The sequence below is a fragment of the Panthera tigris genome, chromosome B2 (assembly GCF_018350195.1).
Source record: "Panthera tigris isolate Pti1 chromosome B2, P.tigris_Pti1_mat1.1, whole genome shotgun sequence".
In the NCBI taxonomy this organism is placed as follows: Eukaryota; Metazoa; Chordata; class Mammalia; order Carnivora; family Felidae; genus Panthera; species Panthera tigris.
This window is the reverse complement of record NC_056664.1, coordinates 43190326-43209847: the sequence shown is the minus strand read 5'-3', so window position 1 is coordinate 43209847 and position 19522 is coordinate 43190326. Positions and strand designations below refer to the sequence as shown.

Below are 19522 nucleotides of genomic sequence, written 5' to 3'. Positions count from 1 at the left end.
TTATTTAAAAAACGAGGGTGATTTTCTTATTTAGAAAAAACAACCTACTAGATGAAGCAAGAGTCTGTACCATATGTCACCCCTAATCTGGCCTCAGAATTGGCATCTCCTGGACCTCAATGTTAAAGCCGGCAGAGGGAAAGGAATAAGATACAAACAGAACCAGAACTTGAGATATAACTGGGATGTGGTGCTGGCCAGGGGAAGTGACCTTTAGTTCAAATTATCACACTGAAGTGGGTGCAGTCAGTTCAGGTCTAATCAGGCTGATATCCACATCCAGGGGGTCAGATATAGCAGTGAGGGTATCACAGGTCCCCAGGCCTGGCGATTCCTATTGTCAGATAGATGATGATATCCACTGTCCTAAGAATTATCTCCTGGTCATTCATTCGCCCATCCATCCATCCATCCATTCATTCAAAAACTATGTTCTGAGTAGCCTACCCTGGTACTGTGCTAGGCACTAGAGATATTAATAGTGAGATAAAGACAGACCTAATCCCTAACTTCACGGAGTTTACAATCTGGTAGGGGAGACTGACATTAATCAACTAATCATGTAACTGTGATAAGTACTAGAAAGGAGATTTCTTGGCACCATAACAACACACAGTGGGGAGCTGTAGTCACACCTGGGGGTCAAGGCTTCTCTGACGATGTGATGTGATGTGATGTGATGTGATGTGATGTGATGTGATAATTAAGTCAAGAACTCAATGGCCAGCAAAACCAGTAGATTAGTAGGTGAGGTTAAGAAAGCTTTAGGCAAAGCGAACAGTGTATATCAAGTTCCTGGGATGGAGGCAGTATGGTTTCTTGAGGAGTTGAGAGAGCCAGTGTGGGTGGATTACTGACAAAAGGTTCAAAATAGTGGGAGAGGAGCACAGGGAGGAGTCAGGCCAGGCAGAACCTGCCGGGCCACACTAGAGGTTTCCAGCTTTATCCTAAGTGCAGTGGAAGGTCACGGAGGTGTTTCAAGCATGGGGTGACATAATCAGATATGCATTTTTTAACATCTCCCTCCGACAGCATCATAATAGAAACAGGGCACGAGCCCAGCCTAGGGCTCGGCACACAGGGAAGGGTGTACAGGGAAAACAGCAGCTGAAATGGACAGAAGGGTGGAGTCCAGGAGCTGCACTTGGGAAAACCAGGAAGCAGCCTGAGGCACTTAGCTGCCCACACACATCATCTGACCACGGGGATGAGGCTCCTGAGGCTCACCTCAGCTCCGGGTGAGCAGCAGAGCCCATGGCCTTGCAGCTAAGATTCAGGCAGCCTTCACCTCATACATTCTGGTTCAGCGGTAAAACCCAGGCATCTGTACTTTTTTTTTTTTTTTAATGTTTTATTTATCCTCAAGAGAGCACGAGCAGGGAGAGGAGCAGAGAGAAACTGAATAAGAGGATCAGAAGCTGGCTCTGCAGAGCCCAGTGTGGGGCTTGAACTCACGAACTACGAGATCATGACCTGAACTGAAGTCGGACGCTCAACTGACTGAGCCACCCAGGTGCCCCAGCAGGCATCTGTAGTTTTAACAGGCTCCCCAGGTGACGCTAATATGCACCAAAGTCTGAGAACAAAGGGCGTAATTTTTAGTGATGATAAAAAAGGAAAATTACCCAACACTATTCTGATGTAATCTTCCCTATCAAGAATGATCTTCAAATAGAATGAACACAACAAACATGCTTAAGAGGAAATTAAGGCTCGGGAGAGGTAAGAAGACAGAGGAGAGAGACTTGTGCTTTAAGTGAATTCAAGGTTCTGCTCCAAGATGAATCATACCCCACGGTATTGCAAGAACTGTGGAGAACAGTAGGCAAAGGGTTTCTATTTGACAAATCAGGGCTACAAAGTCATAGTAAAAGTAAAGTCTGTCTCCCCATAACTCCACTCACTACTAATCTTAGCTTTGCTCGCTGGCATTCCTTCCCCCCCACCCTCCACCCCGTGATACTTATTAAATTGCTTGAAGGTAATGCCTTTACTGCACAACATCTAGTAGTTTTCCATTTGCTTACCCCATTTACCTTATTCTGCAAACAGCATTGCTATTGGTAAAATCTCAATGTCAACTAGTTTTTTGGAGCCTCTGTTGGTGACCACTTGCTTGCAAGCCCACTGAAAACTCTAAGTCACCTTCCACAGCCTGTGTACCACGGGCTTGTCACGCTTGAGCTCCACGGTGACAATCAGAAAGCAGAATGGGTTCACTAAAAACCTGCTTCTTAGGATTACTTCAGCAACAGACTAGAAGAAAAAGCATCCATCCGTTGTGCATCTTGACCTCAGCCAGGTAACTAACTACCTTATCTCTAATGTGATTTATAGCCAGCTACGAGGCCTACCAGAAAGTGGTAGCGGGGATGAATCGAGGTGAATCATGGTCAGCTTTGAAAGAGGTGCATGGTGACAGGTTCAAGGGCGTTCTGATCCTAGTTACATCCAGCATGTTCCCTAAAGTCTTAAAGAATTAGAAACAACCTATCTAAGCTGCAAGATGAGACCACGTTGTGAGGAACAGCCAACATACTGGGTGAAGCATCAGAACTATAAAATAACCCTAACAGGATGGAAGGAGGAGATGGAAGCAACATAATGAAACCGAATAAGAAAGTACAGTGCTGCCCTTTGGTCAACTCCAAGACAGGATGGGGGAAGCCTGCCCTAAGATCAGAGCTCTTCTTGGACTGCAGGCCACAGTGTGACAGGATGACAAAAAGTTAACACAGTCTTGGAATGCATTAACAAAGTACCAGAAAACCCCTACTTCTCCGGTCATACCTAGCTGGAGAGCTGTGTTTTCTCAAGGCGGCATCAGATAGAGCCTCCAGCTGCCATCATGAGGAATGGTTGAAGGAGCGGCCAACAGCTCTCATCTGCCCTCGACCTTTCCTTAAAACACTCCTACTTCCCTCCTGAACTGAAACTCAGACTTGCCTGGATCTTTCCTCCTAACCTTTCCACTTGGCTCATTCTCCAAGGTCACCAGACAAGCTAACTCCTCTTCAGAAGTTCTTCCATCTTTGCCATGACCTACCAACCTCCAGGACATTCCTCCACACTGGTAAGTGGCTCAACATCTTCCTTGTTTCCCTGACTTGTACCAAGTCCTACCAAGTCCTGGGAGAAACTGTCATTCTCCCGGTGATCCACCAGAGCCCACCCCCTATTCCCAAACTGCAACGCTCAACCAAAGTTGAAAATGACCAAAGTCATTTTCCCTTCCCATCATTCACCTTGATGACTGCTCCAAGACTATTCACTATTCTTCTCAACCCTCTCCCCTGCACGCTCCCCTCCCCTCCACCTAAAACCACCTTGTCAGATTTCATCTTCCTGCAACACCGATTTTAACTCTGAGAGTTTCAGAAACCTGGTCCTAAGTTTCTTATTCCTAAATGGCTTCACAAGATGGACTCTTCCGTGATATCCATCTTTGGAAGACTGCTACCACCAACTGTTTAGAAACAGTGAAAAAGCAAGTCTTTATTCAAAGCAAACAAAGCCCTAGGAAAAAAAATCTGATGGTCTTACGTGGTCGTAGTGACATACGATTTTTCCTTCCTGGAATATTTCTGCACATATTAAAATGAAAATATGGAACCAAAGCACTTTCTAAACAGGTAACATTTGTAAGGTATTGCTGTCACTATTAACAGTACATAGTACAATGCATACCAACTCTGCCTTTGAAGCCCCAGGCGCCCATCGATGATTAATCACCAAAATGCTCCACTGGACCATCCACTACATCACATGGACCTGCCCTTCTCCTGAGTTAGCCTTGTAGGTTAAATATTTCATTCAACGTGAGATTCCTATTCTGATCATTTTGTCTACACTCTGTTGCAAAAGGTGAAAATGGGCTGGAAAGGTCACCAGGCAACTAGGAAAGAGGAAAGTCATGCATACCATAACGCTCTGGAAAATAATGAGAAAAAAATCAAGACTTCCTTTGGGGCAGAGACCCAAAGACAGGCTAGAAACGGAAGAGTCTTGGGGAAGGATAAAGCGAGGCATTATGTAGATGGATTCTTCTTATCACAATTAGATATTAACTATGCATCTTCTATTCCAGACGGGAGGAAATTACAAAGACAAGTTTTTGAAACTCATGAAATTAATTTTTCTTGGAACACTGCCCCTCTCTATCTTCCTAAAAGCATAAGAAAGCCAGAGCATCTTCAGTTAATAAGGGAATTCCTACTAACAGAAGTCCAGAGACCTGTAAGAAGTTAATCTACAGATGATGCTAACAGGCTAACAACAGCATGACATGTTGACCACCAGCCTTTCGCAGGGTCCTACTAAGCTTTCTTCTTCAAAGCCAGCGCAGGCTGGACCTGAACTCTGCTCTTCATCATAAGGTGGCCGCCAGAGCTGAAGACATGTGCAATTGTGTTGACACAGAATTTGTGCTGTTTTCTCACAAGGACTGTAACCAGTGACCTCCCCTAAAATGATTCCCAGTGCACAAATGGGCACAGCAGCAGCAAATTGCCCTGACTGGTCTGCCCAAATAAGCTCAAAGGAAGAAGATGGGACAGGACTCTCTAGTAACTTCAGAAATTAAACAGTAGCACCACCAAAGTACAAGAATAGTACTTTCAACAGCCGGTCTCTGAATGTGGCGATTTCAGTTCCTTCGGACGCGAGATGCCTACGGGCGAGTGAGACCACGGTGGTCATAAAGCAGGAGACCTTGCTTAACTCCCATTCTCCACACCCCACCATCATCTCACAGGGAGGGCACCTGAGGCCACTCTTCCTGCTAACAGTGTCCGAGCCCCTCTCATGACTTCACCCTCCCTCACACAACCACCACCCCCCAGCCACCAGCCCCACGTCCACTTCACCTCTCACCCTGTGTCACATTAAACAGTCGTGTGATCCCTGTGCACTTGAACAGAGCAGCAATTTGAGACGCACGCTACTCAGCTGTGCTTTCCTATTTGGGAAAGGATTATGCTAGTAAATGTTTCAGTGTGAGTACAGTGGACTCGGGCCTGGGACCTCCAACGTACACAGGCCAAGCTCAGGCGCCCGACTGCCTGAGAGCCTTCCAATGTTTAAAGGTGTGGCATTTGCCAAGGGAATATGGAATCGGACCGAAGTCGGGTGGAAACTACTTCGCTTTGGTCAAGGTAATTGCTGGTAAGATTATTATCCTACATGATGCCTGGCCAGGTTATTTTCTAAGATATTCCGAAGAATGCTACCTTGCATCTATGCTCCTACAACTATAATTTAATCATTAAAACCAGTTTTATTGCATTTTAAAGCATGATTCAGACACTCTTAATGCCTCCCTTTTCTGAAAATATCTCTGAGGATTCTGAATAATACCCAATGGAGAGAAGACAAAGAGATTAGTCCCTTAGGACACCTACCACTTAGATTGTCAGCAACATGACTGACGTGATAGGGATGGGGGTGACTGCCTACCAAGAATCTGGAACTCACAGTCAACTATAATGGCTAAAGAAGCTTTCGGGAAGTCATTTCTCAAAGAATCAATTTCTTCCACCTGGAAAACACATACTTTTAAGAATTGTCTTAAGGCTTTGATTAAGAACTTTATGTAAAACCAGTATGTCAGTGGGGAAGAGCTGCATAAATAAAATGACGTAGGTACTGAAACTGGGGAAAACCAAGCCACGATAGAAGTATGCTTCAGCCTCCCAAGAGTGCACGGTGGTTAAGGAGCATGGGACCCTGAAGCAAAGCAGATCTGGCTTTAATTCCTATATTTACCACTTAATGGTTTGTAAGTGGGACCTTGGGCGAGGTACCTGGCCCCTCTGACCCTCAGCTTTCAAAATAATGCCACCTATCTCACAGAGCTGTTGTAAGGAGCGTATGAACTAACCTCATTATAATGCCTGGCACACAACACGCTTTTCAATAAATAAAGGGTAGCTAAGAGTAAGTCAACCAAATAGGTACTAGGGCTAGGATAATAGTGGATCACACTTCCCGAAGAGGTCAATGATCCATTCGTCACCAAACCAAAGTGACAAGGCAACAGGCACTATGTAAGACAAGGGGGACACAAAGCTAAATAAAACATGGCCCAGGGCTTAGCCGGTTAAGCGCCAGACTTCAGCTCAGATCATGATCTCACAGTTCATGGGTTTGAGCCCCCCATTGGGCTCTGTGCTGACAGCTGGGAACCTGGAGCCTGCTTCAGTTTCTGTGTGTGTGTATGTGTGTATGTGTATGTGTGTGTGTGTGTCTCTCTCTGCTCCTCCCCCACTCACTCTGTCTGTCTCTCTCTCTCTCAAAAATAAACATTAAAAAATTTTTTTAAATAAATAAATAAAATAAAATAAAACATGGCCCTAGACTTTGAAAGTTCAAAGTCTGATGAAGGAGACAGACGTGTAAACAAGTAACTGTCGCCACATGGACTGGCGGTATGGAAGCCTCAGGCTCAGTGTGGGTAGGTTGGAAGAAGCCTGACAGAGGTGCCAGCCTTTGATCTGAGTCTTGAAGAAAGAAGAAAAAATGCTAACCATCCTTAACTCTCTCCTGGGCTACTGCAGTAACTTCCGAAACGACGACCCTGCTTCAACCATTGTCTCCTTATGATCTGTTCGTCACACAGCAGCCAAGGTGATTTTTTAAAAGCATGTAAATTTGATAAGGTCATTCCCCTGCTTCACATCCTTCAAGAGCATCCCACTGCGATCAGAGCAAAACCCAAGCTCCTTACCAGGTCCTTGAAGGCGCTCCATAATCCACTCCCTGCCTGGCTTTCTGTTATCATTTCCTGTGTTTGCTACATTCCACTTACACTGATCTTCCTGACCCCTGAGCAACCATAGTCACTGCTTCCCGGGAGCCTGTGCATGAGTCTTCCGTGGCCGAAAATGCTCTTCCTCACAGATCTTCAAAGCTCTTAGGAGAACCCTGTCCCAACTTCCTAATCAAAATTACCTTTTTCTTTCCCTAAGTTGCTCTCTAATGCATTACTCTATTCAATTTCTCAAAGCATGTGTTATTGTCTGAAATTATCTCGTATGTATGCTTATTTACCCATTTACAGACACCGTCTGTCACGAAAAGGGGAGCTCCTTGTCAGCAGAAGTTGTATCTATCTTGTGCACTTACTTAACGCCTGGCAGATAGTAAGCACTCGAGTATTTTTTGAATGAATGAATAATAGAACAGCAGAACGCCCAGCCCCAAAGGTTAGATGAATGTCCCAATCCACCAAACCCAAGGGCCTAGGTCTGCTTTTGTTGCTGTTGTTGTTGTTTAGGTGTAGCTCACTCACCCACAAAGTACTGAGGTTAAAACAGTGACTGTCTTGAGCAGTATCTCCTAACATAATATCCCTAACTCCACTGCTAAGCACCACGTTCTGAATCAAAAGAAGTAGCCATTTGTGACCGACTAGGTGTTTCCTAGCACCCAGAGATAGGCACGAGATGTCTGAAGACGAAAAGAAAAGAAAAGAAAAGAAAAGAAAAGAAAAGAAAAGAAAAGAAAAGAAAAGAAAAGAAAAGAAAAAAGATACAGAGGAAGCAACTTCCTCAGGAAGCCATAGGAGGCCCTGGGGCCTTCAGATAGAACATCAGCCATTAAAGACGACAACAGAAGGACCATCACACCAGCACAGCAGAGAAGCCAGCCCACTGCACAGCTAGGACCATTAGCCCTAGGAACTACAAGAGACACTGGAGAACACTAATATGAAACACTCAGTGCCTATCACTTCCTCAGTTTATGACTTCTAACTTCATTTCACCCCTTTTCTGTTGGCAAGTGTATATATAGTAGTTACCATACAACCATGATCATCATCTATAGTCTTGGGGTAAGAGCTTGAGATATCAAGAGGGCCAAGCCAATGAGAGATGACAAACTTCTTTATCCAAAGGATTCCATGTCCTAAAAAATGCAGACGTTACATACTGCGGAGAAGTTACAAAACCCATCGTAGGCAAGGCTCGTAAGTAGAACTTACATTTAGGCATGCAATTGTGTAGATCCTACACTGGAATGAAACCAAATGGTTTCACTATGCAAGCGTTATACCGAAATGTGATTTCTGCCACTGGTGCTCATCACCAGGGAACAACAGCACCCTGAGACAGGAAATGAGAGAGAACAGTTGATGCCAACAAGGCATGACATCTCAGCTCTTCTTGTACTGACATCTTGTCATCTAAACTTTCATTAATTCAACATTTCACCAGATGTGCCTACCACTGTGCCTACACAAGCAAAATTAATCCCTGTAATAAATCCCTTGAAGAATCTGCAGTCTAGCAAGGTGGAAACAAAGAAACACCCAGAAGCTGTAAAAGAAGGCAATCTCAACTACAGCTTAGAGGCTAGATAGGCAGCCTCTAGACACAGGTCCCAGGACTCTTTCCTAAAGAAGGTAACAATGACCTTGAGGGATGGATGGCACCTTTCTGCAGACACAGACCACCGGAGATAGAACAGCCTAAGTAAGAGGGTGCAGGGAGAAGAACGTGGACTCAGGAAACAACAACATTACAGTCCAGGGACAGATGTGGCTGTGTGAGGGCTGGGAAGGATCGCTATCTCTTCAATTAGACTTTAAGTCAAGGACAGGGCACTTTTCTTCTCCCCTCCTCCTGTATTACCCGAGACCTAATTCTCTATGTGTGGTAGGCTCTAAATTATCTTCACTAAATAAATAAGAAAATTAACCCAGAGAGGAAAAAAAGTGAAATAAATTCACTTCAAAGTTGCTGCTGTTCTTGGATGTTCTTGGATTGTGTAATAATTTGGGTCACAGTAGAAGTGCGCACACCCTCAGTTATAGGGAGATACTTGTACCCATCACCTCACTAACAGTACAGAAGCATGTAAGGAAAGTGCACATGGCCAAGAGTGGGTAGGGGTGGCACAAACACATGTGTCAATCTGCACATTGGGAAGGCTGCTGGAGACAGTTGTTGGGCCCAATACTCTGGATGCTAGAAAAACGAGAAGACTGATCTATAAATCAATCATTCTAGTGCTATAATCGCCAATGCAGAGCTAAGACTCTTGTGGTGTCATTCCAGAAAGCTATCGGTACCTAGAAATACAACTGTTTTCTGTTTTCATTTTTTAGAAATACATCCAGTGAGTATTTAAAATATTATTTTTAATTGATCATGAGGGAGTTGTAGCATGGTACTGTATAAAAAAAAAACACACTACGTCAGGAGTCAAGAGACTGAATTCTGCTCTGCCACTAGCTTGCTGTAAAGCTGCAGACAAGAAGAAGCTTAACCTTCCTGAGCCTCCCAGCGGGGAGGGAGGTGACCAGAGGAGGAGAGCCACGTCTATGGAGGTGGTCACGACCCTGGTCTGCCCAGATGCTCTCCTGGTATCCCCGTGTCTTACACCTTCTCAGAGCCTTACTCTCTGCACTCACATCTGCTGGTAACATGTAGATCCCCCTTACCACTTTTACCGGCCTTTTGGCTAATGATACCTAAGATACCTTCAGTTTCTAAAACGTCCTCTGGTGCTTTTTTATGACGTCATCTTCAGGTTTGTGGTCAAAGCCTTGAGGAAAGCATCTTCTTAAATGAATCTAGCAACACACAGTTTCCAAAAGCCACTTTGAAAGCATTAGTCATTAGTACAACATAATTAGCAAACAGTTAAGGATTAGAACACAGAAATCAAACATTTAAAGAGCTCAGGGATTGCCAATCATAGCACATATATTTTTCTTATATATATTTTGTTAGCCATCATAAGTCCCTTACAAATCACATATAAACACTCTTAAATATGTATACAAATGGGTACGTGTGCTCACACACACACACACACACACACACATACACACAGTCTAAAGATTACTCTGAAGACAAAAGGACAGCTATTTATGAAGCTTCATCGAAGATCTAAAGCCCACTACTTTAAATGCAGCAGCACCTGTAGCAACAAGCTTGAAATTCACAAGTTAGTGTGAATTTCACCCTTATATTTTTATCAAGGATGCCTGCCTAGTAAACACAGTAAGCTTAATTCCTACATATCAACATTTAGTGATTTCTTTAGGCTAATCCATGGCTATTGTTCACAGAGCTCTAATGTTCTTACCTGATGCAGAGATCTGGTTCTCTGTAGTGTTTAGATATTTTATTTTTATAATTCTGTATTATCTATTAAATATGTACTCAGGCATACCCATATATTCAGACTCATATACATATACCCACAGAAACCTACTCTAAATAAATATCCAAGGAGACATATCCCTAATACGGGCAGGGGAGAAAGAGAGGAAGGTCATTCCATTTATAAACAGTTATGTTTATAATCTTTTAGGGACACTCAACACGTAAGCACTATCAACCAAAACCTAACCGTTAGAATAGTTTCTTGTACATTTTGTTTTGAGTTATTTTTCCCTCCATTCTGGTCTACCTCTGCCAACAACAGAAGCCAGATGACATGACTAAGTGACATCAGCTCTCAGTATTTCTGATGGGCAACTTAAAGATCTATGACGACTGACATAACTCCTCTGTCACCAGGACCCAAGAGCAATCACACTAAAAGCAAGATCTGTTTTTGCACAACTGGGGCAGAAAAGAGAGAGAGAGAGAGAGAGAGAGAGAGAGCTGGGAGTCTTACTGCACCAAATGTGAATGATTAGTGTGTAATGCAATGCTGATGTTAATTTTTAAGAAGAAAGGTAAAGCAAGTGGCTTACTAGAATGTAGTAATAAAGAGACATGTCGCAAGAGGAACTGGAGCTAAAAGTGAATCAGACGTGAATTCTGTCTGCCCAATGAGCCGCTCAGTGACCTTGCCTTATACCCACCAATCAAGGCTTCCTGTTAGCCCTGGGCAATTTTCAGGCAAACTGAATGAAATAGTTATACATGTAAGAAATGTAAGCCCAAATCTGAGACGGTAAGACTAATCTTCTAATAGTGAGGGTGCGAGGTTATCCGCTGCACTAGCCGGGCACAACACAGAAACTCATAACAAACATTCTCCCGGAGAACATAGTCGTTACCATCCACTATGTTGCACACTGACATCACCAAGAAGTGCAACATTAGCAGAAACTTCCCCCAGGTTTTATCCCAAAGTTACTGAACGTTGGAATTTTTTTTTTTTTAATCAAAAAGGTCAGTCTCTTCACATCTTGATTCTTTAATAATAAGCCATTTCACAGCCCAGGAGTATTGAAGTGAGTACATCTCATGTGGTAGCCCCTCACCCCCAGCCTGCCGGACTGTGTGCAAGTGAAACCTAGGAGTCTGTCTTACCTGTAATCTGACTCTGTCCTTGTGGATTAAAAGGACTTGGTGCAGAGTTCAGGGAGGGCCGTGGGTTCTGAGGCGGGACACCTACTCTCATACTGGGATGAGGAATGCGCCCTAAATCACTGAGGCGGTCAGAGAACAAACTAGGTTTAGAGTCATCAAGCTTCTGTCTGTGCCCTGGAAACAGCAAATCATAAAATAAAAGCATATTAATGAGCTGAACAATTGACCATACTAAATAGATATGTGAACATACATACTGGGGGTTTAAAGCCAAGGGATTATCAATACTGGTATTTATAAGGAAGTGTCTCTACAATGCCTTCCATTTCTAGTGGCTTTCTAAGCATCATCTGGTGTGGAGCATTCCTAGTTCTGTGCTACAAACGGAGAGCTGAGGGTCCCCGAGGGTGACTCGGAGCTGACACCAGGACTGGCACTCAGGAAGGGCTGTCTGCGTGCCTCGTCCAACCCTCTGGGCGAGGGTGGGAAAGGTGAGTGTGTTCTGGGCTATGTTCGCTTACTTCGTGAAGGAGGAAACTTCCCGCAAGTTCAGAGTCTGTGCATGTCACACATGTTATCCCAAAACTGGGGCAGAAACAGAGACAAACATTTGTCAAGGGGCAATTCCCATGATAACCATAGTGACTTTTCTTTTTCATGTTACAACTAGACCTTACTGAGACTCTCCTGAAAAATTAAAACTCAAACCTAGAACCCCTTTCAGAGGAAAAAGTGGAAATACAGTCAAGGAAATGCAGATTCTCAAGAGGAATCTGGGTATTTTGTGACACTCCCAAAACCTCAAAGCATATAATAAACTATGTGAAATCTGACAGAATGCTTTTTTCTATTTTAAATCTAGTACTACGGTTCTGTATAAGAAATGGAAAAACACCCTCTGGGTTACCACGTGAATGTGAGATTCCACTATTAACACAAAACAAAACATAACTTTGTTTCGCTTCTAGTTTATTCAAATCTCAAATCGAAGGAAATTCTAGATAATAAGGAAATACGCCCGCTAAAATATAACTCAGGTTCTAAGGCTTTTTGAAAATCATGAAATCACTTGTAGCAAAGAGTGGAGTATGGGCTTGGTGCAAGCGTAACAGAACAGCGTGTGAGACTTGGTGCCACGTAAGTTAAGTGCACATCTGCAGAGTGGTGCCGAGGTGAACGAGCAGGGTAATGCCTCATACATGAACAGAAACATACTGTAGATTCCTTTTTCCATATTCTGTACCAGAATGAGGCCTGAGTATGTCACCCTAACATACTGTAACTGAAACCGAAGCAGATTCAAAGAAGAGCCATTAAGATGATGACTGGGGGGCGCCTGGGTGGCTCAATCAGTTAAGCCTCCAACTTCGGCTCGGGTCAGCATCTCACAGTTCGTGAGTTCGAGCCCCGTGTCGGGATCTGTGCTGACAGCTCAGAGCCTGCAGCCTGCTTGGGATTCTGTGTCTCCCTCTTTCTCTGCCCCTCCCCTGTTCACGCTGTCTCTCTCCCTCTCTCAAAAATAAATAAACATTAAAAAAAATTTTTTTTAAGATGATGACTAGAATCAGAATTTGCCCTTTGAAGAAAAATCAAGGAAATTAGGATTATTACCCACAAAAGAAGAAAACCTGGAAGGAGGATTATTAAGAGCTTTCAAGAATCAGGAGGTATTTTCTGTGGGTAGCGAGAATACCTCATCTTCCTCTCGGTACAAGAGGACAAGAGGAATATATCAGGATAGGGTTAAGTTGAACATTAGAATTTCCCAACTATAAGCTGTCTTCATAAGACAAATTCCTTATTTTATTTGCCCCAAAATGTATTTTCCTGTCTCCTTTTTCATTGCCTACCCAGCCCAAAGAAAACAGACAGGAAGCCAAGGCTTGGTAATATGAGTTTAGCTGTCTCCACAGCCAAACATATTCCAAATAGGCCCATTAACTGAAATGGACCCACCACCCTATTTCCTGCCAGTTGGGGCATCTGCTATAATGAGGGACTAAGACCAGGAGAAAAGTGATCAGGAAAATTCTCTGTGCGTGGATGGGTGTTTTCCTTGTTGTTTAGAACTTCTTATCCGGATTATGAACATATTTTAGAACTCTACACGGCCTTTAGAGATTGGCCCAAACAGCTCCTGGAGCCCAGCAAGCACGGTATTCACAGACAAAGCGACGAAGGCCTACAGAGGTACCACAGCTAGCCTGTGGTCTTCAGCTATTGGCTGGTTTGGCCTGGAAGAGGATCACAGTTCTCATCCTAGCTGACAACGCTTTCCACTCATCATGTGGCCCCATCAATGCTGGCATTCTAGATTTATCTTCCCTTCCTCTCACAGCTGCTGTGGTGGACTGAAAATATCCAGATCAACAGAAAGAGACACCTACGAGCTAAGCCCCATGTGGTACCACGGCTGGTTTTCAACGCAAGCAGAAGCAGCAGCAAGGATCCAATTACAAAGTTAATAGCTCACCCATTACCCTAAACAAACTTCCATCAATACATCTTGCTGTGTCTAACTAGTTTGACAATTAGGGAATTATACAGTACTTGTCACAGTTGGATCCATGGATTCTGTTCCTCACATACATACAAAAAAAAAAAAAAAAAAGCATTGGTGTGGTGTTGAGACAGCTGTAAACATTAACAAGAAAGCTTATGGAATTGTCCCTGGAAGTTATTTTTTTTAATAGGCCATATTTTTGGAATGGCAGATTCCCTGAGGGCTAAGGGGAGGGCTACACGATCTTGCCCGGTTCCTTTAAACACTGGGACTTTATGTGGGCTATGGGTCGCCAGAAAACTTAATAAAGCTTTGCCTCTGCTTTCTACAGCCTTTTCATTAGGCTTTCATGGAGACTGTAGGAGATGTGAGCTCAGCATTTGGACGTGTGAGTTCACTTTGTATTTTCTCTTAGCCCAGTGCTTCAGGGGGGATCGTAGGAAGTTGGAGGCAAGAATACAGAGAGGACTCACGGCATCGCTGATCAGTATGAAAACTGGAGGAGCAGGTGAAATTTTAAAAGCCTCAATGGCCTTCTGGAAATCACCTTCACACGTGAGCTACCAAGGATCTACAGACACCCAGAGTAATTCAGGGAGCACCTGTCTGTGGCTGCGCATGTACAAAAACACATACACGTTTCTCCTTGCAGATGCCTGCCCCTTTGTAGCTACCACCACAACCACAACAAAATTCTTACAGGACGATGAAGAACAAAAGCTGAACAGGTTCTTCATCTTTCAACCATGACAAATACCGGCTACCGCTAAACCACATCAGGGTTAACATGCGAACGATGGGCTGCAAGAAGACGTACTGAAATCCTCCACACTCAGGCAGTCCCTTAAGAAATCGAGAACACGGAAGACAAGGGCACATCGAGTTAAAGCAAAGACAGGGTCCTCTGCCGTGGTACGGGGAGAGCTGAACCTCATCCAAAGGGCCAAAGAGTGGTTCCTCCACATAGGAGGAAAGCATAAAGAACGCAAAACTGTTGTGTTCTATTTGAGACTGTGTGAAAGCTCGGGCACGGATCGTCTCTCTAGCCGCACTTTCTCTGTCGAGCAGTGGTTCCTCCACTCCAGTAGGATTAAGAAAACCCTCCAGGGAGCTTTGAAAAATATAGATGTCCAGAACGCACATCAGCTCCATTAGATCGGAATCTCTGAGAGCGGGTTCTGGGGAGTTCTTTTGTAAGATCACTCACAATCCGATGGGCAACTGAGGTAGAGAACCACTGCCCAAGGTGACCTCACAATCTCATGCACTCGGTGCCACCTATTTGTGCCGGGGACTCCCCCATTTCTGAGGTAAGCCCTGACTTCTGTCCTGAGTTCCAGGTCTGTGTGTCCCACTGCCTACCTGACTCTCCCCTGGGATGTCTACAAGATATTTAAATGTGGTATACTTAAAACAGAATTCTTGACTCTTCTCCCAGCGAACCCCATTCCCCTCTCAGAGTACCCTCATCTCAGTAAGTGGTGCCAGCCACTCAGTCACTGCAGCCAAAAACCTAAACATTTCCCTTTATTTCCCCTTACCCCTCGCGCCCCACATTCAATCTATTACCACATCTCGTCATTTCTGTCTTGAAAGTGTATCTCAAATCCATTCAGTTCTCTCATTTCTACTGATACAGCCCTAGTCCAGGACCCCACCACCTTTCCCTGGGCATCTGACACCGAATCCTTTGAGTTTCCCATCCCAGGACCTCTCCATACTCCTGAAATACTCTCCCCCTATTTCTTTGCCCACTCCTTCTTATCCCTTAGGCCTCACAGTGAACACCACCTCCTATGAGAGGTCTTGTCTGCCACAATAACCAGAGTAGGTCCCCTCCTTCTGGAGCACACCCTCCATTTATTTCCTTTATGGCTATTACCACAATCTGTACTTATCTCGCGTACTTATTTGTCTCACCTGCAAGATATGAACCCCGTGAGAATAAGTGCTCTGTCTTGTTTAAAGTTGGATCTCTACAACCTAGTCCAGTGCCTACCATATAGTAGGTGCTCAACAAATATTTAGGCAATGAATGAATGAACGTGAATAGTCTGTCCTCTTTTAGATAAACGTCCAGGTTGAGAAAAAATTTTCTGCCCCGGCATATCATATTATAATGCTATCTTTCCCCCACAAAAAACCCTTCTCTTATCTGACAACCTAGGGAATCCAGTGGGCAAAGCCTTTCTTTAGAGCCTAGCCCTTCTTGGTGCTTGCTCAGAAATTTCCCTAAAGGACGTGCATTTTAAGGGAATGCCCGATTGCTTCCTTGCTTTCTGAAAAAGTCCCATTTGCTCTCATTATAATTCTTCAGCATTGTTGCAAGTCATTTAGAATCAAAGACCTGAAAAGGACAAGAGAAATCATTTTGACTCTAAATTTCTGAGTGACGTACTTCTTTTATGAATGAGGACCCTGAATCCCTGAGAGGGGAGGCGACTTGCCCAAAGCCACACAGTTAGCGGCAGGACTAGAACTCGGGACTTCTGATTGCTGGTCCAACGCTCTTTTCCCTCCCGTGGCCAACGAGCTTATTTTAGATTAGAACACTACAGCATCGGTCGCTCAGGGGAAATCACGGTCAAAGTGAATTTAAAACGGAAGAAAAAAATAGTTTTCAGAACAAATTTCTTTCAAAAAGTTGAGTGTGTTTGGCTGACCATGACTCTTGTTGCAATAAATTCAGGGGCACGAGAAGAAAAGTGTGATCAAAAGGTCATGGCATTCACACATCCTCAGAGCAAAGATGCTGAACCTGGTTGCCCCAGGCCTCCCCCACCCCCCCCCGCCCCACCCACTCTCCAGTGCAAGGGCACCGCGCTCGCTGTGACAGTTGGTAACAGGGCCGTTGGGTTTTCCGCTTAGAACAGGCATCAGAAACTGGTATGTGAAGACCCTGAAAGTGTGGTATGCGGACTACGAAAACAAACCTGCCTCTGTGATGTGACCCATTCTGCCCGTTTTTATAAAAGTTGACTGAGAACTGCCTCACCACTGAGGAAAGCTCTGTGGGCCCCCAGCCAAAAGGTCACACCCTGCGCACTACAGTCACAGTGTGATGCACTCCTCCGGAAGGGTCACCCAAAAGCACCTACAAAAGAGTGCACCTTGCAAAAACAAGGCACCTTCATGAGAAGGGCACCAAGTCATGGCAGGTCCGCTATCCTGGGGCACAGCAGGGTCATCTCGTGGATCACGATGTTTGGGAGCTCCCCTTTTTACAGCAGTATTTTAAATCAATTTGGGGGCGACTGGGCGGCTCAGCCGGTTAAGCATCTGACTTCAGCTCAGGTCATGATCTAGCAGTTTGTGAGTTCAAGTTGTGCATGGGGCCTTGTGCTGACAGCTCAGGGCCTGGAACCTGCTTTGGATTCTGTGTCTCCCTCTGTCTCTGCTCCTCCCCTGCTCACACTCTGTCTCTCTCTCAAAAATAAATAAACATTTTTAAAAAATTTAAAAATAAATCAACTTTAAGCACTCACTTATTGGGTATCTACTTCTACCCTGAGTATCATGACAATACAATTTTAAAATAGAATAGAGGCGCCTGTGTGGCTCAGTTGGTTAAGCGTCTGACTTCGGCTCAGGTCATGACCTGGGTTTGTGAGTTCGAGCCTCACGTAGGGCCTGGGGCCTGCTTCGGATTCTGTGTCTCCTTCTCTCTCTGCCCCTCCCCCACTTGTGCTCTGTCTGTGTCTGTCAAAAATAAATAAATGTAAAAAAAAGAATGTTTTTAACAGAATAAATAGAGGCAGCTGGGTCGCTAAGGCGGTTGAGTGCCCAACTCGGTTTCAGCTCAGATCATGATCTCACAGTCCGTGGGTTTGAGCCCCACATAGGGCTCTGCACTGATAGCGCATACCTTGCTTGGGATTCTCTCTCTCTCTCTCTCTCTCTCTCTCTGCCCCTCTCCCACTCATGCTCTCTCTCTCTCTCAAAATAAATAAATAAACTTCAATCAATCAACCATCCAATTAGAATAAACAAAACTAAAAGGCAGATCTGCAATAGACCATCAGTCAGGAACCAGTACCACATCCACAATTCTGATTGGTTCGTCCATGTGGGCGTGTGCCCACATGAGAGCCTCACCAGGCATGGCAAGGAGGAGGGGAGAGAAAATCTTTAAGATAATGTCCTTGCCCCCCCCAGCAGTTCAGTCTAGTAGGGAAGAAGGGCATGCAATTAAATATAACTGGAAAAGTTTACAATGAGGGAAAATCACTAAAATGCTTAGGTGTGGGGATCTATTAGGGACATATGAATACGGACTATTTCAAAATATTAAGGAAGTAGTGCTTTTTGTGAGTATGTAAAAATATGCCCTTATGTTTTTGAAGAGCTAACCAATATATTTAGAGGGTAAGCGTCATAAGTCTGGTATTTGCTTTAAAATATTTCAGCAAAATAAAAGGTGAAGTAAATACGGCAGAACGTTACCAGTTATAAAATAAGGTGATGGGTATATGGGATTTGATTAAATATCATCTCTTTTAATGTGTTTGAAATCTTTCATAATAAGAAAAATCTTTAAAAAATAATAAACTGGAGGGGCACCTGGGTGGCTCAGTTGGTTGAGCGTCCAACTTTGGACTTTGGCTCAAGTCATGATTTCACGGTTTGTGAGTTCGAGCCCCGCTTCGGGCTCTGTGCTGACAGCTCAGAGCCTGGAGCCTGCTTCAAACTTTTTGTCTCCCTCTCTCTCTGCCCCTCCTTGGCTCGTGCTGTGTTTCTGTCTCTCAAAAATAAATAAATGTTAAAAAAGATTTTTTTTTAATAAAAAATAGTAAACTGCTATGGGAAGAACAGTGAGCCACTGCTGTTGACTAGAGGAAAGAGGAAACCCTTGCTGATGAGACCATTATGCCCTTGAAGGTTGAGGAGGATACTGATAAGCAGAGAAGAAAGGAGGAAAGCTGGCTGGAGGACAAATGACAGCAACGTGATAATAAATATCTTGGGAGACAAGATAGTGTTGAACATGTATGTGATACGAATCTCAACAGAAGCACGCTATTCTTAAAATCACTTGATGCCTCTAGTTTTAAAACCAAACATTAGCTCTTTTAAACTATACAATCTAAGGGCACCTGGGTGGCTCAGTCAGTTTAGCATCCGACTCTTGATTTCAAGCTCAGCTCATGATCCCAGGGTGGTGGGGTCGAGCCCTGCATCGGGCTCCATGCTAAATGTAGAGTCTGCTTGGGATTCTTTCTCTCTGTCTCTCCACCCCTCCCCTGTACATATGCTCTCTCTCTCTCTCTCTCTCTCTCTCTCTCTCAAATAAAAAATAATAATAAAAATAAATAAACAATGCAATCAATATGGGAACTTAACCTTTTAAGACAGATCTTTTCATCCCCTGACTAATGAAACAATACTCTGGCAGCCCGAGAGCCTCCTCTCATCTGCCATGCACTCAGGCTTCCCTGGAGGAGGGGTGGCTGGGGAGACATTAGCTAATTTTGCTGTCAACAAGTATGTGAGAGGGAGGAGGCCTGGTCCGGTACTCCAGGGCTCAACCACAGGATATACCCATTTAAGATGTTGTGACAATGATCCTTAGGAGTAAAAAGGAAGAAAGGAGAGGACGTGCATCAGAATTACCATTTTTTTTTCCAGAGCAAACTGGTTATATAGCCACAGAGCTACTATTCCACAGCAGCGCTGGAAAAACAACAACAAAAATGAAGTCTTGGTTTTAATCTCTCTGCTCTGAAAGTGGTACATGAAGGAGTGTTTG

The 19522-nt window shown here is 44.2% G+C and overlaps 1 protein-coding gene across 6 annotated transcripts in view; it reads right to left on the bottom strand.

Moving 5' to 3' along the window:
- RUNX2 (RUNX family transcription factor 2) overlaps positions 1–19522 on the bottom strand; it is a 259057-nt gene that overhangs the window by 82339 nt on the left and 157196 nt on the right. For 5 of the 6 annotated variants that reach the window (XM_042986483.1, XM_042986479.1, XM_042986481.1 and 2 more), the window contains exon 6: positions 11274–11447. The exons of the other annotated variant lie outside the window; for it this stretch is intronic. In XM_042986483.1, the coding sequence (XP_042842417.1) occupies positions 11274–11447 (174 nt within the window). The remainder of the gene's footprint in view (positions 1–11273; positions 11448–19522) is intronic. 6 annotated transcript variants of the gene reach the window in all.